Source organism: Amphiura filiformis, chromosome 14 (genome assembly GCF_039555335.1).
Source record: "Amphiura filiformis chromosome 14, Afil_fr2py, whole genome shotgun sequence".
Taxonomy (NCBI): Eukaryota; Metazoa; Echinodermata; class Ophiuroidea; order Amphilepidida; family Amphiuridae; genus Amphiura; species Amphiura filiformis.
In genome coordinates, this window is record NC_092641.1 from 13,107,469 (window position 1) to 13,130,806 (window position 23,338).

The 23,338-nt window shown below is 36.2% G+C and overlaps 1 protein-coding gene across 1 annotated transcript; it reads left to right on the forward strand.

Annotated features, from left to right (window-relative positions):
• The first annotated feature begins 338 nt into the window (after positions 1 to 338).
• Positions 339 to 19,044, forward strand: LOC140170469 (arylsulfatase-like). The gene is made up of 7 exons (XM_072193830.1): positions 339 to 662; positions 7,490 to 7,651; positions 8,101 to 8,213; positions 9,152 to 9,392; positions 11,573 to 11,737; positions 17,761 to 17,898; positions 18,995 to 19,044. The coding sequence occupies exons 1-7, from the start codon at positions 362 to 364 to the stop codon at positions 19,042 to 19,044; spliced, it is 1,170 nt and encodes a 389-aa protein (XP_072049931.1). The 5' UTR covers positions 339 to 361.
• Positions 19,045 to 23,338: the final 4,294 nt, after the last annotated feature.

Sequence of the window (23,338 nt, forward strand, 5' to 3'; positions counted from 1 at the left end):
TCTTTTATTAAAGGGAGTGTCTGGTGACGTTTTTGTCATCTCCACCTTAATTATCGTTTTATTTCGGCATTTCAATTACGTGAGTTATCTTGATCTTGAATCTTGGTGATATAATGCACAGCGCGTGGCAGGCTCGTGGTACATGTATAAAGAACATCCATGGGTCACAGAAATGATAGCATAATGATATTTTAAAAGTGTATAGTTTCAAAGTCGGACATGCGTGGTATGATAAAAATACATCGTGACTGTCTAAATTTATAAGTCACGTGCGTTATCATCATTATCAATTTATAGACATGAAATTGCAAATTGCCCACATAGACATTTAAGTTTTCAAAACCTTACGACGGTATAAAGCATGACAAAGCTCAAAATCGTAGCGGTTGGCTTCTTAGTCTGCGCGTTTGCAGTTATCAAAGGCGATGAAGGTTTTATGTCTCCATTTGTGCCGCCTCCTGGGCATGGGCCACCATGGTCACGCAAACCTAATATAATCATTTTCAATGCCGATGACATGGGATGGGGAGATCTTTCTTCTTATGGACACCCAACACAAGAGTGGGGTCCTGTCGACGATATGGCTGCAGACGGAATGCGATTCACAGATTTTTACTCACCCTCTTCACTTTTTTCTCCAAGTCGAGCAGGTCTTCTCACAGGTAACTTAACTAAACTAATAAGAACTGTACAATAAAAAGGGTCTCCTTGGCGATCATTATTTATAAATGTGCTAAAAAATCCAAAGCACCATAGAAAATAATACCCATTAGAATGAATAAACAAGCTGATCGTAAATATTGATAGAGTAGAAGCATAAAAAATCACAAACACACATACTGTGTTTTGTTGATGTTGTGGTGGTGGTTGTTTAAAGCCTTAAATTAGTTATTATGCATAGGCCTATGACTGTTATTGCATGGTGACCCGATTGACAGTCTCATTCCTTTATTACCATATCAAAATTTAGCATCAGAATAAATCTCCTGTATGTTTTCATTTTGTCATTAACTTTTAGGTTTGAGGATCCTGTTGTCATATACTGGGGTACCTAAAAAGGTGGTTTTGTTACATTTTAATGAGCAGCTTGGACTTCAAAACAGTGTCGTTTGAGTATTCCTTCACATAGAAGATTCAATTAGGTCTTAAATTGAGGCTAATTTATTCTATATTACTCATGTTTTCATCCTGTTTTAAAATAATTTTACTTATGACGTTTGGCATGAAATGTGCCAAGGGTGGTTAAGGATTAGGAGGAGGATTAGGAGGGATTCGTATCGTAAATTTGATCTAAAACCCACATTAAAAATTTAAATTTCCAGTTCCATCATTTTACCCACTTTTTTTTAAGGAGACGTAGATGCAAAGTCTTGGCAAATGTTGGTGGAAAACGGATTACTGGCCGTTTAAGGGGTTGTTTGGAATGACAGGTGAGTCAGGGGTCAAAAACAAAATTTTTACCTTTTTGACCTCAGCACATGTGTATGTATGATCTGCCATACACAAATTAAAAAAACAATACCTCAAAGTATCATTTTTTAATGTTTTTTGTCATAATCACGCTTTTCTACAAATTTCATCTGTTTGTACCGAGGGCGTGTCTCTTGCCAGGTAGGCCTACATGACAGCATAGACACACGTTACAACCTTGAATGATAATACAGAATGACGTTATATTCTTCTTAACCTATCTTAGAACTGCCTATTATTTCAATTGTTATACTGTTCTGGTTGGTTTATTGCATATACTGTATAGAAATTATGTAATATGACGTCGAGCATGACAGAGTCATCTTCATTCAAATAAAATTCAGGTACCCGTAAGGTACCACGGAGCAATTCGCACGATAATACAATAAAACAGATGAAAGGTATGAATGGTTGTGGAATCGAATTGCAGACCTGTCCCTCTGTCACCTTATGCACATATCAAATGCAACCCCGGCCCCTGGGGACCCGGGGATGGTCCGGGACTTGACATCATGTGACTCGGGATTTGATTCAAAAAGTGTCCCGGGGGGAGCCGGGTGTTGGCCGGGACTGGTATAAGAATTGACGTCGGCCAAAACCCCGGGAAATTGGGCCGGGACTTTACCCAGGCGAGGGCCGGGATTATGTCGTAACTTACCCGGGGTTTTCCAACCAATAAAATGGGCCGTGAACATGGTCATGGTTTGATAGTAAGGATGCCCGCATTTATGGGCCGGGGAATTCTTTCACTTAGCCGTACTTGCGCCGTGGATATACTAATAATCCACTGAGTCGCCAAATTAATGTTACTGTTCATAATCCATTCCAAAAACAAAATCTTGGCTGTTTTTTCAAAATTTTGCAGTAGGCCATGTATCTGTTATTTAGCGGGACTCGAAAGTTAGCATGGTTAACCAGACCACATTGGCTTTTGGATATGCATGTGCAAACGAGGGCCTGCTGTACGCTTATTTATGCCAAATGTATTAGTTTTTAACCACCTGCCGAGAGTAAAGTTTTAAATTATTAGGCCTACACTCAAAAACAAAACTGACCGTGATAATAAAAGAATCTATGACATCTGCGATCGACTGCTACATGGCTACATACATGATATAAAAATTGAATTCAATATCTTGTGTTAATATACAGATTTTTAAAACTATATTACATTTTCATGTTGGAGCGTTTAACAATACTTACTAGAGACATTGCGATTTCCAAACATAGACATCAGATGTACTTTGATCTATTCCAAACCAAAAGGGTAGGCCTAAATCAAATTTTTAGATTCCATGCCTATAGGTAAACGGTGCACGTTGAAGCCCGTGCGTTGATACTCAAACAGTTGAGCAAGTATATAGGCCTAAACCTATTATAGGAAGGAGAGGAAATAATTATGCTGCTCTGCGCTATTGACGAGAATCTAGGTAACCTAATTTCGTTGATCGTTTTTAGATGTTCCGCAACATGGTGAGTAACTGACGTATTTGCAATGGGACACACATGTAGACCTATATTTTGAAGCCTTTGAATCCACCCGGTACCCAGCATGTCCAGAGCTCGGCAGTCGAAATTTGAGCCCGCATGACAAGATTGCCACAATAATATTAAAACCATATTAAGATCCAAGCCTATGATTCTCAGGGCCGGGAACTTGGGCCGAAGAATACTCGGGGTTTGCATCGGTTTGCATCAGATATTCGCCCCGGGGGGCCGGGGAGTGGCTGAGAGTTTTGCCCGGGTGGGTCCGGGACTGGCCAGGTGTTTACCCGGGACATGAACTTTTAAACCCAAAATCCACGGCCCACGACCCGGCCATCCCCGGGTCCCCAGGGGCTGGGGTTGCATTTGATAAGTGCATTAGAACTGCATCTCGTAGGCAATGGTAGGTAATAAACCAACCGGAACGATATAACAATTGAAATAACAGCATGTCTTGGTCTCAATTCAAGATGTGCAATTTGGACACACCTACTCGTTGGCTGATTTATACTTCAACAGTTCCTCAAAGTGATATCAGAAAAGCCACTATCTCATTGTTCATTGGCCCGCAGTATGCGCTCGCCCCGGGGCACTCAACTTTAGAATTGATGGGTATATGTGCCTACATTTTGTACAAGCGTCGCGAAGTAGGTGCATATCAGTACAAAACGTTGGGGGTTTTTTATAAAAAAAGGGTCAATTATGTACAATCAAAATGAAAAAGGGGTCATTGGGTATAATATTTTGAAAACTGAAGGTGCCTGGTCATCGGGTATAGTCGGCTTCAAAAGAGGGGCATATATTGACAGGCACATACCGTCACCTCTAAAGTTGATGCCCCCCCGGGTGCTCGCATTATATTTTGTTCATGGCTCGGCTTTTAAAACTCCCACACATCACAATAAGGCTATTGAAAAGTGTATAGAATAGCTAATGATAGACTGGTCCCTGCGATTAGTCGCGGACCCGAGCGACAATATAGTAAACACATCGAGTTTATAACACAAGTGACAGTAGTCGTGAATTATGGAGGGTTTCATTGAACTTCTACCAGCAAAATATGGAATAATACTAACACAAGACACCAATCGAGATGATGATACCAGCCATAATGGAAGGCTTGTATTTGACCTTCTTATGAATCCAATTTCGTGGCGAGAAGTTAAAAAGGTAATGTATATTTCAAGAAATTTGGGTTCAAAAATTCCGTATCAGCTCGTATCATCAATTCCGTAAATATGGCGTATAGAGGCACAACTTGACAATAAACTGAACTATTTAAACGTAAAGGACGCACTGGATACACATAAATTTGTGTTTCCTTGCTGGCGGAATAGTTGTAAAACTCTTTTTTGTTTTTTTTTTTTGGACAATTTATGAATTATGATTGGCAAAATAGCGAAAGGAAATAGACTTTTCCAACCATGTAAAACTACACTGGGTTGTTGACATGGTCGACATACATTAAGACATACGCATGTTCCTAAAGTAGGAGGTAAGTACTATAATTAATTGTTTAAAGTGCTCAACATACCAGCAAAAAGTCATAGGGTCATCAGAGTACAGGGACTTTGTGAAATACTGGGTACAAAAATAAAGTGCGTGAGCCGATATGCAACATCAAATATAAAAGCCGATTTACATAATTTCCCATGACCTTACAGAAGTGATCGTGCTCAAATATAAAACTATAGAGTTTGGTCCTTGATATGCACCATCAATTGTGTACTTGTGATCAATATTGCTAGGCAAACAATCACAGCAAACATGCCAAAATCCTCCCATTTCTCCTCCATTTACACACATATAAACCCATCCCTTAACGCCCCGATTTCCTCTTTAATGGTTTTGTCAAGGGGCATAGGAGGCCCTTTTCATATTTTGTCAGGGTGACTGGCTACGCTATTGTTCTGACCTTATGTATGTAGGTTTATTTTATTGGATAAAAATACGCGTTTGTTGTTGTTGTAATAGCTGTTTATATTTGTTTTGTTGTTTTTGTTGTGTTTTTTTGTTTTTTTTGCGTGTGTGTTTGTGCTTTTGCTTTGCTGTGTTTCTTACACGGTATGTAAACTTTAACTTCAACTATAGGAGTTTAAAGCTTATGAGACTTGCTTTAAAACGCATTGGAAGCTCTTGTTTGTAACAAATTCAAGAAATATTTTAATGTATAGGCCTTTGTGGTATAGAAAATTAGAGAATGAATGTCAACAGAGAGAATGTATAAAAACTACAAATTATTCTATCATGTGTGTCAAAAAGTTGAAAGTAAAACAAGAACATTGCAAAATAATTGATGAATGTATTATTTTTTAATTATATAATTATTGTTCTAATCATTATTTCGTTTAGACCTTTGAACTGAATAAGTGTAGATTATATGTAATTTTAAGTGATGTTTATTTCAAAACATAACCATTATGACGCTAAACGAAGTTTAAAAATATAGCCTACTTGAAAACAAAGTAAAGATCTGTCTTCAAGAGTACTTGTGAAAATTAGTATATTGAATCAATGTTGAGGTTCGTTTGTTACATGTTAATGGACAACCCATTCATGTGTATCGGCTAAGAAACTTCTGTTATAACAAATTCATAATAAATGAACTATGTTTTGAAACGTAGGCTTTTGGCCTTTATTAAATCTTCTACTTAAATTAAGTCTTTCTTTACATTAGGACCAAGAGGCCTATAATAAAGGGTGCGTTCAGATATTAAATTCCTGTGGCTATAAGCCATTATATTGTTTGGCAAATTGCCCCCCCCCCCCCCCTCAAAAAATTAGCTTAACTTTTTGCGACAAAATTGACAATCTATACTTCTACTCGTTTTCAAGATGAAAGTTAATTTGTACTATGATTTCATTTTATTTAACAGAACTATTATCTCATATCTAATCGAGAACATGAGAAAATATTGTAAAGACCATTACGCATCCCTACATGCATGATAAAATGTTATAATGTTCTAATCATCTCGATCATTAACCTTTGGAACATTTCACATGCATGCTATTTGTCTCTATGCCTAATTCGGTCGGGTTGGAAGCCACATGAAGGAAGGCCTATTCGTTATTGAAAGACATTAATAAGCTGCAGCATTCATTTCAATTTATTCACTGAACCATAGAAACTGTTTTTGAATGTGTGACACCTAAATTAGGAAAAGCTTAAATTTCATAAATATTAAATAAAATTATGCTTCTTTTTGATTAAATTACTCCATTAAAGGGAAAAATTGTCAAACACAAATTGAAACATAAAAAGCCTATGTAGAAAAATGCAACTTTTTTGGCCGAAAATTTCCTAATTGGCTGCATTTTGCAATGATGATGATATAAGTAGCAACAAAAAACCCCTCACTTGATGCATAACTAATCAGTCTATGTTCCAAACATTAAAACAAGATAATTGATCAAGCCTTTTTTGGGATTATACTAAAATGTCTTGTGGGACTTTCTTTTTTTGAACCATTTAATCATGTTAATACTTCCTCTACTTTAAGCTCTAGTAACTTGGCTATGCTACCCAATTAAATACCGCTTCGCCTTGCGACTCTTAACTGTTTCATTTGAAGAACCTTGACATCTATTACGTAATGTGGAATTAAAAGTATCCAATTGGTAGACATATCATTTCTAACATAAAAACTGATTTTGCGGATGTAACCATATTTAGCCAAAGTGAAAGCTAAGGTGCATGGTGGTAATAAATAATTTATTCCAAAAGTGCCTGTTTAGTTATGCACATATCAAATGCAACCCCGGCCCCTGGGTACCCTGGGAAAACCGGGTCATGGGCCGGGGATTTGGGGCTTTAAAATCCCGGGTAAACACCTGACCAGTCCCGGACCCTCCCGGACAAAATCTTGAGCCACTCCACGCCCCCTGGGCAAATATTCGGTACAAACAGATCAACTCACATAATCCCTTTCGTTTTCGTTTCTGAACAATAGAAACAGAAAAGATAGGATTTTTGCGTAGCTAACCCACTTGCTTAAAGGCTTTAACTTGTGAAAATTTAACGGATCTTGTACTTCTCGGTTTAAACCTGTTAAAGCAAGTTGTTTAAAAGAAAATGTGTGCATTTTTAAATTACTGAAAATCGTAAACTATTTTTCATAAACAGCGTAATATAATATTCAGTTCTACAAATACGGGTGGGAGGTACAGGGTTCGAGCCCCGGCTGTTTCCAACAACTTCATATGCATTTAGTTTCCAGTCTATACTCAATGTCACATGTTTTCTCCGGTTTTTCTGGTTTCCTCCTGCTTTTAAAGCTGGACTTCTTCTTTGATTATAACATTTCTGGACCGATTTCCAATTGAAGGTACAATGCACCGGTTTATAAAGGCGCTAATAGCCTAAGTAGCTGAAAGGCCAACGAATCCAATCAAAATAAACGAACCAAAATGGCTGTAATATGGTTACTCAGGTTGAAGGCTTCAGGGGCAAATCAGATTGTGAAGTGCAAAATTTGATTTTGCGTCGTACATAAGTAACGTAAATGTGTTGGCTTTTTTATTGTCATTTTAGCAAGAATTCCAGAACGGGTTGGTCTAACAGAAGGCCCGACAGACGGATCCCGGGTATTCTGGCACTCCAGTACACATGGTTTGCCTAAGGACGAAATAACCCTAGCAGAAGCATTAAAGGATAACGGTTATAATACCGGCTTTATTGGCAAGTGGCATTTAGGTATGTATGCAATTTGACTTTTCGCCCAGTTATATATTATATATTTTATATCGATCGTTCTATTACCTCCACCGTCCATTATTAAAATTCGCACACTGTGATTTGTCCACACTCGTCACGTGAGCGTCATATAGCAGAAATGCTCTTCCCTTATTGCTTCTGGAACGCAGTAAAGTTAAACTTAATACGCAGACCCTTTACGCGAAGTTACACGTAAATTTGTCCGCGTTATTCGCTGTTACCTACTCTGTGGATACTACTTTTAAGTAAACAACTAAGAATATTGAGGTAAAAATAGTGTAGTCTCAGCAGCAAGAACGTTTAAATAATTATGTAGGTACGGTATTACTGACTGAATCGAACACATTTTTGGGTGTACATGATAGGGCATCACCATTTATTTCTGATATCTGAACTTTCTCAATCTTCCTGTTTCTAACATCCTGCAGGTGTGAATGAACATAACCACACAGATGGGAGTCATCTGCCACATAACCATGGCTTTGATTATGTAGGTCACAACATTCCCTTAAGCAATTTGTGGGAGTGTGAAGAAGAGCAGGTATAATTTATTTATTATATCTCTGATAAAGACCAGTTGATAAAGACTGCAGTCGCTTCACGTTCCTGGGCTGACCCCAAATACCCAACAAACACAAAAAGTTTAGGATATCATTCTGAAAAGGTTAGAAAAGGTTACCAAAAAACGTTGAAATGCCGGGTTATATAACGGGCATCAAATGTTTTCAAATATTCTAACATAATGTTATTTAAGTGTTGAAAAATATGTTTGCATTTATTTTTTTAACGTTTTAAGGGATGTGGAATGAGCGTTTCGACAGTATTTTTTGTGGGACATGAGAGCACATCGAACTGCATTCTGAATACAAAGAAAAACCTTCTGATATCAAATAATTGTCATTTTTTGAAATTCGCGCTATAATACAAAAAATTATTAAAATTTGATATTTTTTAATTTTTTGATATATAGGCTAACAGTCCTCAAAGTAAACTTATCTTATAATATGTACCTAAAGTGTATGTAGCTGGGTGGAAAAGTCGTCGATCAATTGAAAAGTTTGACCTTTCATATTCGAGGACTGTTAAATATCAATTTTTAATTATTTACCATAAAATGTGTATTACATTGCAGATTCTTAAAAATCAAAATTATTTGATATCAGAAGGACATTCTTAGTATTCAGAATGCAATTCGATATCTCTGGTGTGCTCTCATTCCCCACAAAAAAAAAATACTGTCCAAACGCTCATATTCCATCCCTTTAAAACGTTTTCTTAACCTTTTATTATAACCAGGGATAATATAATATTATTAAACGTTTTATCTAAACCAAAATCCAAAATATAACCTGTTTAAAACGTTGTAAGAACGTTTCTGTGTTTGCTGGGTAGTTTGAAAATGACGTTTATCGCTTTTTGTAGTATCTAAACTCAATTATCATATATCACTCACCGATATTTTTTCTTTGTTCTTAACAGTGGCATGCGGATCGTGAATTTCCATTCCCTGCTCCATTGTTTTGTTATCTTTACAACGGTACCACAAATATTCAACAACCATACTCACATTACAAATTGAGCGAAATATTCGTGGATGACGCTGTTTCCTTCATGAGAACTGCTCACCAAGAAAAGAAACCTTTCTTCTTGTATTATGGTCTCCTCCAGACTCACGTGAATCTTTATAGTAACGAAGGGTTTAGAGGCTCATCTAGGAGAGGTAATTGTTTTGTAATCTTATTTGCTAACATTTTGAGCGATTCCAGTTTCAATCCATACACACCCTATGGAAGACATTTCATTTAAGTCCTATATTCAGTGAATATCATCCGAATTCAGATTTTTGCACCTTATTAAGTGTCATAGATGTGCTAACATAGTCTGCTAGTGGTTAAGCCGAAAGTCTTGTATTAAAGACAAAATAAGACATTTTACTTGAATCTGTACTTTCTGTAAATTAGCTACACATATTTCAACGGGGCTTCAACTTTTTCTTTCAATACTGATGTGTTTTTTTTTTCAAAGGTTACCCTTCAATCGTGAAAAAAATCACAATAGTAATTAGTACTGTATTTTCTACCGAATCTTCTATAACCGACATCTCTATTTTACACCGGATCTAGTAATCAAGTCAACTTAATACCTTCATTTTCAGTAGTGTTACGGAGTCACATTTAAGCGATACCCTTTGCATGAATCACACAGTCCTCTGAGCAAGATATCGTGACCTCCGTTTGATACTTGCATATCTTTAAGAAAAAAGTGAGTCAGTAAGACTCTCCTCTGTACTTTGTAGGCAAGGCTCCTTGACCCGCAAAAATAGTTATCCTGACTCTCTCAGATACCTATTTGACACTTTATACATCTACTCAAAAAGCTGGAGAAGCTACCTAGAGTCGAATGGGTCCTTTGATGGCTTCATCAGGACTCTCTACAGTACTGGGGCCTTTCTGATTCAGTAATCGAGTCAATTCTACACCTTTATTTTTCTGTTTAGAGAAAATAGCTATTACAGGTAATTGAATATACAAAAGAAAAAGGAAGAAGCAATGCGCTGTTCAAGCATTATTGATAAAGACCAGTTACTGACTTAAGATTGGCAACTATTTTCAACTGTTTCGATTTGGTAGTTCACAGCATCTTGCGAATGGTAGTGAGCTGTGCCAAAATTGCCTTTCTTAACGAGTGTGTATATAGACGAATTCAAATGTCATAGACTTTTGTAGGTAAGGTATGTTGTAAAGAGAGATGAAATAATAATACTTTCAAAGTAAACTGAGCTCAAAAAGAAACTTATAATTTTTTCAATTTGTGAATCACGAGGTCATATCTTAAAATAGTGTCAATCAAAATGAACCAAAATTACACATAGGATTACCTTAATACTCTACTCAAAACACATACCAGTAACCAAGCAGTTGTCCAACTGACACAACAGCAAAATGCACTGTCATGGGACAGCTTCCTGGCCTTCCTCCACGTTCACAGCCAAACATTTGGCACCCAGCACAAAAATTCTGTGAGAATGCACACAAGATCCTTGCACAGATGATAAAACGGCGCTGCTTTCTGCTTTTCATACACTTTTTTCATGAAACAGGGCTGGGCTGTGAATGCGGTCCAGGAAGCTGTTCCATGTCAGTGCATTTTGCTGTTGTGTCAGTTGGATAACTGGTTGGTTACTGACATGTGTTAAGAGTAGAGTATTGAAGTAAACCTGTGTGTAATTTTGGTTCAATTTGATGTACAGGATTTCAAGATATGACCTTGTGAAAAATTTTAAGTTTCTTTTTGAGGCCAGTTTATATGATTTGTAGAAGGAACTTTTTCAAAGTATCAAATTGTTATTTTTCAATAGTATAATGATTTAGATAATGAAAATCGTTTAGACTGCAGTCACCTTATCTTCACGTTTCGAACAGCTATTATCATATTAAATGTTATTAAGGTTTATAGTCAATATAATACCGAATTTATTAATTTCGTTTAAAAAAATCATTGCTGCTAGCACTGGTGGCATCTATTATTGTTTGTAGACAGGAAGGGATAAGATGGGGACGGTAATATTAGTCAAGTGTCCCTAAAATAACTAACAATGGGAATTGACTTAACAATTGACTTCGCGCAACTGCATTTTACTCGGCTCACAAAAAGAGCCACTGAGTCCTTATTAATGGTCATACCTCACTTTTTAATCTAGTGGCATTTTTGAAATGAAAATTCTAGAAATCCTCCCCTCCTCCAACCTGCCCCAGTCAAAATACAGATATGCAGCTTACCAATTTTAGGCGAATTTGCAGATATTTGCCGCATAAAAGATGTCTTCTAACCAGAAAAAAGGGATGGTGCCGACACAGTTCGAGCGTCAAGTCAACAATTATGATATGTTCTTTTCTTTAGGTCGTTACGGGGACAACATTCGTGAAATGTCGTGGTCAGTGGGCGCCATAATGGAGGAAGTAAAACGCTTGAAGGAAGACTACAACACCATTTCCATATTCACCTCTGATAATGGTCCTCTTTTAAGCGCTTGTAATGAAGGTGGAGATGCAGGAATTCTGAAAGGTATGCGATTATTTATGCAGGCGTCAATGTAAACATGGACCCTCACCTGCTCAAGCCTTTACCATGTCGTTGGTGACAATACGTCTAATCGTTACTTTGCTGGGCAGAACCATGGGGTGAATCGTGACCCAATGCGTTTTAGATGCAGTGAAATTTGACCTAATATTGTTTCTATTGTAATGAATCTAGAACTAATTTTTGGAAAAGGGGGAATATTTACCTATACTTTGATCAGCTCGTAATCGGCGGGCCTCATAACATCACGAATTAATATGAATATATTTTATTTTAAGAATAAGTGTCTTGTGACATCTCGCCAGAAGCATCACGAGTTATTAATTTAAGTCCTACACTTTGTTTACTGTATTTGTAACACTCAAAATAAAGACTATACAGATCAACTATATCACTCTTAACGTCGGTCTACTTTTCGGCGTAGTGGTAAAAGCCTAACAATTCCCGCCGATAACGAGCTGATCAAAGTACACAATTCATATTTGAAGATAAACCAAGGTGAAGAGCTTGATGGGGTAGGTTCAAGACTTCCTCTGACTCCAGTCTTGCATTAAATTCTTGTAAAAACGAAAGTGTGAGCGCAACCACAACGGTATAGTATTTAGCAAAAATAGGTATCGTTGAACGAACGGAATGACATCCAAGAGTTTCAGTTATAAGCCGAGCACTAGATGCGAATGTTTGCAGACCTGCGAACGTGAACGTGCGAACCAACATCAAACCGATCAGGAGCGGAATATGCCATATATCGTCATTGTCTTAATGCGTGGCAAGCGGGTGGACAGGGTGGACGAAGTCCAGGCCTCGAGTGTGCAGGGGCACCGAAAAAAAAAGCAAAAATGAAGCTGGTTAGGAATAGGGCTGATAAAGGAGATGTTAAAAGGGCCGCACCGCCCCTTGTGCATGGGCCCGATCCTGTTGTTACGTACCTGCTGGTATTAAATGGTTCACAAAAATAAAAACAATTCTAAATTTATGAACATTGATTAAAATGCTCTTAAAAAGGGAAACAGCATGTAAAATGTTCTAACATGCAACATTTTGTCGGCCGTATCACATAGTGACGTATTCAATATTTTTAAAATTTTTGAGTCACCAATAAGCATGCCTCAAAGTGGCTTAATTAGTAAGACATTAATTAAATTAATTATTTCGTATCAGAAAACATTGAAATGTCTGTAAACGACTTACACTGCGCAAGCCCAGTATATCGAATTGGCCGTTTCACATAATGACATTTTTGCGCGACGTATATATTTGCGCGACTTTGTCATTGCAGGTAAAATTGCTGTTTTGTCCTTTTCACATGATGTAATGTATTTGCACGACGTATGTGTCATTTGAACGGCAAAATTGTTCTTAGCTCTTTTCACATAGTGACGTATTTTATTTAATATTGATTGTTTTGCAGAATAACTTATGCTCTGAAAGTGATAAGTTAATTACATTGAAAATATGGTATACCGTATTCACTCGATAGTTAGCACATGTGCTTCCTATCGAGGGCTTTTGAAAACGTGCAAAAACGAAAAAAAATGAACAGCGCCATCCACAAAAGTGACAAAAGTGTAAAGGGTTTTGAGCAAATCATCGATACACATAGCTATATACGAACAATTAAACCTACGAAGTTGTGTGTTAAATACATTAGCTCAGTTGCTAAAGCGATAGACTTTGAATCATCTTAAGAAGAGCGAACTGAGCAGGAGTTCGAGGCTCGTTATAAACTTTTCCGTTGCTTTATTTTTATTTTGGGGTTTGAGCTTTTCTTCATAAATTTAATCTTTGTTTTTCATTTTGTTTCTTTATTGTTTTTTATTTGCTTTATTTTGTTTTGTTTTTTCTTTTCTTTTCTTTTTCTCCTTTCATTCTTTTTTGTTCTATTCATGCTGGGGTCATGGGTTATTTATTCAAAACATACCTATATACGAACAATTCAACCTGCAAATGTATGTCTGAACCCCATTAGCTCAGTTTGGAAAACGCCGGACTTCGAGACTCGATGAAGTTCAAATCTGTTCAGTATTTCACTATTTAGATTTTTTTTCTCTGCCATGTTTGTTTTACAGGTCTTTTTTTAACTACGAATATAGGCCTACATTTGACAATTCTTGAAGGTTTTTGTGTGGGCTTTTTATTTATTTATTTATTTATTTTTACCAAAGGAACAATTAGAGATCAGTTGGATTAAAAGTGGAGTGGTTACATAACTCCTTGGTAACTGGATCACGCACCTTTTGAAGGCAAATAAATACGCTCATTTCGTTCTAATAGACAAAGTGATAATCGGATTACACGTAACACTTCGCTGGCGAATAATTGGATCAACTTTAAAATTTCACCCCTACATCCAATGTCATGCATTTCTACACACATGCTACACTGCAATGGCAGACATAGCTGCTGGGACACAATAGAACAATAAATGGCGTTGAATGCCATAGACTTTGTGTTGCGATCATATCGATCGTGGTGCAGAACTCAAAAGCGTGATCCAGCTGACAGTGATAATCGGATTACACGTAACATTTCCCTTGCGAATTGTTACGCATAGTCGTGCTAAAAGTAGGTCGATACATGTTGAACTGAGCACAATTCAGAAATACGCGTTTTTGCTTTGAAAATTCTCGGTCAAATAAAAAAATAAATGTTGAATAAAAAATGTTGAATAAAAACATAGTTCTTGGATATGCATTTGAAAAAAAATCCCGGTGTTAAAATTAGGCACGAAATTGTTTCCTGTTTGATTTTGGTAGGACTCAGCTTCACCTAGACTGCGGAACTTAGTCCTCAATGATAGTCAGTCATTTATCTTTTGGTCGTTATATGATTATCATGATACATCTCCGAGGAGCAATTTCAGACAATTGCTTGGGATTACTGGGGCAGAGGTTAATTGAATCCTTTCATGACCACTGATGCATAGTCAAGTCTGACAAGGACACTCGAATTGAAAGACCATGTCACTCTCGACAAAAGAATGCATGCATGTCAAAGGTCATACGACACCAATTGGTGTTTGTTATGCTCATCGAAATATGTACAGTAGGTCTATTATGTAATGTCCTTCCATATACTTCTCCAACCCACTTGGTGATCAGAATTCGTCTTTGGCTTGCTGTTATGTCATTGTTGGCGTATTTTTGGCCATTTAATCAGGGACTGGAAACAGATTAATGTCAAGCTATTGTTATCAGATTATCTTTTCGACCTTCGATTGTATGCGAGTTGCGCCGAGTGCGCTATGTTTGAATTTTATTATTTACTCATGTTGCCCTACTAAATAAAATAAAAAAATCCAATATCTTTTTTAAGTTATGTAAAATTGTGTAAAATGTCTATCCTTTGTCGAACACAATTTCTGTGTAGCATGGAAAATCATTTACATAGGATTTTGAAGACAAAATGTGATGATTTTGTGGAGATACAGAATGCTAGAACAAACAAAATTATATTTTTTCTGGAATGTGTGTACACCGTACGCTTGGTATTCCTACTGATTTCGATACTGAAATAATTCTTAAGATGATGTTCTTTGAAGATTTATGTTGGCATTTCTAGAGTCTGTCATTATAGGCAAACATGTAGGCTCATTTCGCAATGTACAAGACAAGCCACGCGCTGTGTTGTAACTGTGCTTGGATTCGTAGGGTCTATTGATCAACGTATTATTCATGCTTGCTCCACTGAGGATAATTTGTAAACCTGCAACTCGCATGGTACAATGGGTGGAAGCCGTTTACAGTCCCTCCATATAGAGGCCTTGCATGTGACGTATCATCCCGTAAATATGGCGGACTACTCAAATGCATTCAATAAAAGCATGATTGCAATCTACCGTGACAGTTCGTCTAACACACATAACCCTGCACTACGATCAAATAGGTTGATGACAACATTTGATTGAATGGACTGCACTCCGCTATAACTACGGTGAAGGACACCGGTTCAAATCCTTTGTCTGGAGCCAATCGATAATTTCATGCAGGGCCTCTATACATGGTCCCTGATTCAATAAAGCATACAATGTAACAGGCACAATTGAATTGGAGCGGGATTTTACACACAATGAGCGTGTTTATAGTGAGACAATCTTTCCGTTATTTAGCTAAACTACCGCGCAGTCTAGATTTGCAATGGTTAGTAAAACATAAACATGTAGACTGCGTGGCAGTCCAGCTAAATACCGCATAATCTGGCTCACTATAAACACGCTCTTTGTTTTTTTATTTTTCGTATTGCACAAAATCATAAAAGTATAATGGATAAGGTTAAAATTATAAAATGCAAAAGATTTCTTTGCGGTTAAAAAGCATGTCCATATCACGTTTAAGTCGCAGTTATTGTGTCCTTCTTGATGTAAAACGAAGTCAGTATTTTGAAATAGACTGCGAAACTCAGTCTTCAATGATAGTCATTTGATAGAAGGGAACCATCATTAGAGCCTTTGAAAAATATGGAATTTCTGTAGCGTGTAATGGCAAAGAGGACCATGACCACCTCATTTTAACATTGAGGGCATACCCAACTACATTGTTGAATAAACAGCCCATGACCCCAGTATGAATAGAAAGAAGAAAAAGAAAAGAAAAGAAAAAACAAAACAAAATAAAGCAAATAAGAAACAATAAAGAAACAAAATGAAAAACAAAGCAAAAAAAGATTAAATTTATCAAGAAAAGCTCAAACCCCAAAATAAAAATGAATCAACGGAAAAGTTTATAACGAGCCTCGAACTCCTGCTCAGTTCGCTCTTCTTAAGATGATTCAAATTCTGTCGCTTTACCAACTGAGCTAATGTAGTTAACACACAAATTTGTAGGTTTAATTGTTCGTATACAGCTATGTGTATCGATGATTTGCTCAAAACCCTTTACACTTTTGTCACTTTTGTGGATGGCGCTGTTCATTTTTTTTCGTTTTTGCACGTTTTCAAAAGCCCTCGATAGGAAGCACATGTGCTAACTATCGAGTGAATACGGTATTTGCATTACTTTTAACCAGGTTTTAATAGACAATAATGTTCAAATCAAGAGTATGCAGCAAATGAAAATCGCTCAATTTTCAAATTATGACTGGACCAGTAAACCCATTACAGTCAAGACATCATAGACATACTAAAAACCTACAAATAAGAAATTACCGCTTTCGCTTAATGAATGACCATTATTCCAAAACTCTTATTTCAAGAGATTCTTGTTTCTTGAGCTTGTAAGAGGTCAAAACCTGTTATGATCAGTAAAAAATGTGATTATACATCAGTGGTCATTATTTACCTCATCCCATATTAAAACCCCGTCCCCGGGATGAAAACATGACAAGTGCAATGTTTTCAGGGACCCAGAAATTCACAAGAAGTGGAAGACCAACACAAGGGTTACATCTACTAGTAACACCTCTCAATCAGAACATTTTCAAATCTAGCGTTACCACTGAAAGGACAACTTGCAATTATATATATATATATAGGTCATTTAGGACTTGATGGTCAGAACAAATATAAAATCATGTTTCAATTTGATATTACGTGGATAATGATCATGTTTGTTCATAATGACAATTTCTATTGATTATAATATGTTTTGATACCCCAAAAGCAGAAATGATATTCAAATGAGAGCTGAACATATTTCAATGGATACTGAATGCTTGAATACTGAATACAAAATGTGCAGAAATAAATAATGCTTCGAATGTATACCACAAAGTTGGCATGCGATCAATTTGTTGAAATAATGGTCATTCATTAAGGGGGGCATTACTTCTCGGTTTGTGTTTAGTATGTTTATGACGTTTGGAATAATGGTCAGTCATTCAGGAGGGATGGGGGTTATTATTTATTGGTAGGTATTTACTTTTCCCCATCGAGTATTCATAGAATGTTAAACACCACAAGCTGTGTTTGACGTAGAATTATCGCAGTCAATAATAACATGCTGTTTCGTTTTGTTGAGCATAAAAGTTAATATGTTAAATGGCATTTTGAATGTTTACCTTAAAACCAACAGGTGGCAAGTTGCATTTCTGGGAAGGTGGTGTTCGCGTTCCTGGTATATTCCATTGGCCAGGACATATTAGACCAGGATCCATCAGTGAAACAGTAGCTAGCCAATTGGATATCTTCCCAACATTAATGCAAATTACTGGTGGTTCCGTTCCTGATAATCGACGGCCAGGATATTTGTTCAGATCTTTTCAATTGGTGGCCCGAACCCCACCCCAACCCCATAACTCCATTATCCCATTTTTTTCTCGTCACTTTCCCTATAGCGATGATTATTTTCTTATAAACTTATTGATTGTGCAATTCTATTGTTTCTGTGATACTTATTTCCTGGCAATTAATTTAGAAATCAGTCCAATCTTAATTTCAAAATATAATTAATATGAATCGAAGACCTAAAAGTATATAATGCATTTTAAGATAAACTGAGCTCAAAAAGAAACTTATAATTTGTCACAAGGTCATATCTTAAAATCCTGTACATCAAAATGAATCAAAATTACACACAGGATTATTTTAATATTCTACTCAAAACACATATTATTAACCCCGCATGTCGTCCAACTGACACAACAGCAAAATGCACTGACATGGACCAGCTTCATGGACCACATTCGCAGCCCAATAATTGGCACCCGGTATAAGAAATATATGAGAATCCGTACAGGATCCCTAATTCCCAAAGAGTAAAGTGAAATAGTGGAACAAGACCTGTTTCCTGAAGAAAGTGTGTAAAAAGCAGAAAGCAGCACCGTTTTGAAAATTATCATCTGTGAAAGGATCTTGTTAGACTATGCCATAGTTGATTTGTGATAAATAGAAATATGTTTTTAATCATGATGAACGTATTCAGTTGAACTCGAAATTATACTGATGCTTATTACATCAAAATACTAGTAACTGGTTATAAAAAGTAAAAGTAAATTATATGTACCCAGGCTTAAATTATTGAATGCAACATATCTTAATAATAGCATAATGATATCCCAGCAAACACAAAACGTTTTCGACATCATTCGCAAAAGGTTATAAAAGGTTATCCAAAACCAAAAATGTAACATGTTTAAAACGTTTTAAAAACGTTTTTGTGTTTTCTGGGATGGCTCTTTTACTATTGAACAATTCTGATTTTAAAATCTACCAGTTTCGCGAAAGCTCGAGTAAAAATCACTTCGGAACCTAATAAACGATGGAAAACATTATATTATCTTGTTGAAAACGTTGTGATTTATTGCCAGTTGCCGTAGCAGCAAAGACACATATCACTAAAATGAATTTGATAGTATGAATTCCCAACAAACAGTTATTGGCAAAATGTTTTCAAACCAAAATCTATGCAAGTCCCTTTTATCTGATCAAAGTGGAGTTAGCATTCATCTGCCAGGCTTTATTGAACCCACAACAGAAGGTAAATAGTAGAAATCGTCGCCCAAATAAATTTGGGAAAATCTGGGTTACATACAAAATATTGGAAAAATTGATTTTCATCTAAAAATTCTACAAAAAAACCCAACAAATTTGACTGTTTCAACCTATCTAAAACACCCTGCATAAGTAGCCATGCATTTATGCAGATTAGGCACTCTTCAACTAATTGCATTTTCGGGACATTTGATATGCTTTTTGTGAGCTTCTGGAAGATGGATGCATGCAAAATGGGTTATGTTGCAATTCTTGTATGGGAGATTTCTTAATTTGACTAGGCTATTCCTGTTTTGCAAGTTCTACAGTAAGGAAATGCGGTAGAGCATGTGTAGAACAAATTGAGAGGCCCTGTATATGAATGTCAAGTCCACACCCATGGACATAAACAAAAATACCCCCTTGTTGTTGCCTTTTTTTGCTGTTGTTATTGTTTGTTTTTAACTAGATAGAAATAACCACCTTCTTTCATCGAAACTTATTGTATTTTAAAATAAAGATGACGTACCTCCCTTAAACCTAAAATCATCTTTATTTTAAAATATCGATGGTATTTAATATGTTCAACACACTGTGTTAATCTAAGAAGGAGGACAAGTCCTTGAAAATGTCAAAACAACCAACTTACAAAGAGGTTTCATAACAAAACCCTTTTCAAGTCTCAGTAATGCAAGTAATAATCATGCATCGGCATATCATGTCATCACGTCATATCATGTCATCACGTCATCATGTCACTTTTGAAACTCGACCACTTGTCTTCCAAATGAGATAGCTTAGTGGAAAAACATCGCATGGAGCCGAATAAGGTATCGCAGAAGTACGCAGAACAAAAACTATATTGTAATTTAGATCTAGTAACTTTGTTTCAAGTGTTCGGATACTTTTTGTTCGCAGTATAGATGAAGTCCCGGGATGAAGTATAGGGCCGACTTGACTTAATTGTTTCTGGAAAGATGTCACAAGACAATTCATGAAATAAAAACATTGACATCAATGCGGGATGTTACAAGGCGCACCGATTACGAGCTGAATAAACTACGACGTATATATATAAAGTGTAGCTAATCAAGCCAGCAAACTGTTATTTGAGATGTCTAGCTATAAACCCTGTTGTGAATGTTCGCACCTGCTATGTGTTAGATATCCAATCGAAACTAATTGTTCAACTTGATAATGACTATAATGTCAATATTGGCATTGTATCAATGCTAGATATATGTCAGAGACCCCTGCTGTATAATGAACTACTGTCTGTTCAATTAGCTTAGATTCTTGAATTTTTAAGATATTTGAAAAAATAATAAATTGTGGCTAAAGTCTTCAAAGAAAAGTGTTAGCACAGCCTTAGACCTAACGTGATTTATACTTTTCAAATTCCAAAGTTCAATTTAAAACCCCATTTCTTTTACATTTTTGCCTCATTTTAGGCAGTTTCTTGGGTCCACTAAAAGGGTTCGCGACCTTTTACAAATCGAGTGGGACGGTCCATTCTCAACTTAGGGCATAGACCCTATCCAATTTAGCAAAACAATCTGTCCACCATCTGTCCTGCCATTTCAATTGTTATACCGTTCCGGTTATTGGATAGGTTCTATAGGTGATGATGGTCCATCGGTTTTTGTTACACGAAATTATATGGCACGATTACGTTTTATGCATAACATTATTCTGAGCATTATTTTTTCCTAAACAATGACATTAAAATTATGAATTTCGTTCTTATTTCAACTGGTTTACAGTGTAAATTGATAAATATATAAATACATAAATAAATAAATATATAAATTTACCCTTGTTGTAAATAAATAAATATAAATAAACAAACAAACAAACAAACAAACAAACAAACAAACAAACAAACAAATAAATAAATAAATAAATAAATAAATAAATAAATAAATAAATAAATAAATAAATAAATACGCAAGGAATGTATTTATATAAGCCAGGCCCATTTTAGAGAACCTTATTCATAAATAATAACGTAATGTTTCATCAGTAGGGTTTCAACACAAATTAGGCATACGGCAAATATTTTGGTGGACAATGCTTCCTGATGCGGATGGTCGAATATATACTATCTCTGCGCTTTGTGACATTCGTCCCCATTGCTCTAAATGGATTGATTCAAAAAAATTTATGGTACCCGACGTTCTACGGCTTTTTATATAAATATCGCGGGAAAAGGCCAAAATTGAAAAGAAAAGGGGTTTTAAATTGAACTTTGGAATTTGAAAATATAAATCACGTTAGGTCTAAGGCTGTGCTGACACTTTTCTTTGACGACTTTGACCACAATTTTTTTTCAAATATCTTAGAAATTCAAGAATCTAAGCTAATTGAACAGACAGTAGCAACGTTCATGAAAATTATCAAAAGAGTGTCAAACACGAATTGTCTTTAAAAAGAAGAAGTTCAAATTTCAATTTTCATATCATTACCTACTATGCACTGATTTGACAATAGTGATTTAAGGCATAATGATACTTATACATCCTGACTCTGGAAATATTTTCTAAACGTCATTTTGCATTTAAATTTTTAAGCCACCTACAGAAAATGAATTTGGTAGTATTCATGGTGTGCTTCAGGTCCGGATTGACACATTTAGTGTCTTTATCACACCCTTGGTGCCTGTAAGCTTATAACATGTTATATGTTTTGGCTTTATCACCCAGGTAAGTTTTGTACTTCGTGTTGAATGAATTGCGACAGGAAGAGTGAAAATTCGCCTCTTTTGCAAATAGGTCCTCGCCTTGCACCATGCTATGCAGACGATGTAGTCCTAGTTCTAGTGCCCGAGGTTCAATCTGTTTCCAAGTAGGCTCCTTAAATGCTTTGTCCTTGAATACTGGGAATTTGATACATCTTGCAGTCTTTCCAGACACTTTCATTTCCAGTCTTTCACAAAAGATACATTCTGGAGGAATAGTCGCATGGCAGTTGATAATTGTGATTTACGGTTACGAGAGGATTGTGATGTTGAATCTTCATTAGTTGCTGCATTACACGTCAAACGATCTTTAATTTTATCAGTCAAGAAAAATATTACACAGAGACGGTACGTTTACTCATGAATTGATGTTACTCAGTGTATAGATGGTATTTTTTATTTCAGGTAAAAGGTCATTAGGGTCACTTCCGGTCTGAGACAAAACCTTCAACCTTCTGTTGCAAATAACATGGCAAAGTATTGCCACGTGCACACATACGTTGACATTAGCCAATGTCTATGGGGTTTTCATATATTTTGGGGTAAAAGGTCAATAAGGGGTCATAACACGGCTGTGTTCGTGGTCTAAGACCACAGCTAAGTCTAGTTGCAATTGGGTTTACATGTAGTCTTGGTTCAGATTATATGTGGCTATCACGAATATACTAGGAACGACGAGCGTTAGGACCGACACAAACTGGCTGTGTAGGAGGCTAGTTTGGATGTGAACGGGACTATGACGTCCTACCGCATAATGCCGTAACCCGTATGGCGTTTGCAGTGAACGCCTCTCTACTATTTTGTACGCATAAAACAAATAATTTTCCCGTACGTCCCAAAATTACAAAACTGTCTCACAGTGTATTTCAAAAGTCGCTATGACTTCGAAAATTATTACTTTCAGTGAAATTTTAAGAACATTTTTTTTGTTATCCCATTAACTTTGTACCGTATAATCACCAGGTGCTTATAGTTCTGATTTGTGAATGTATTTTTTTATTTTTTGTTTGTTTCATGTGAAATTGTATAATTTGATATCATTTTTTTACTTGTTGACTAACTTTCTTTTGTAAGCCCCATTAACTTTGCAACGCAGCACACCAGGTGGTGATCGTTATGATTTGTGAATGTGTTTTTTCAATTGATCGTTTCATTTGAAATTAAAAAAACAACATTATCATGATTACTACTTTCAGTGAAATTTTACTTGTTGACGAACTTTCTTTTTGTAAGCACATCAAAGCTTTAATGTACGATCTTTTTAGATTTTTAGATTTTTCCAAAATGATAAAATAGTTAATATAAAATCGTTATGAAAGTTCCCAACACATTTGGACGCGAAAAACATTGGAAATTTGCCAAGAAACAACATTATAAACTTCACCTCTGTTACTCGAAAATCTCGCACTTTTTGGATTAGGACGCTAGTGCGCCCTCAGAGTAT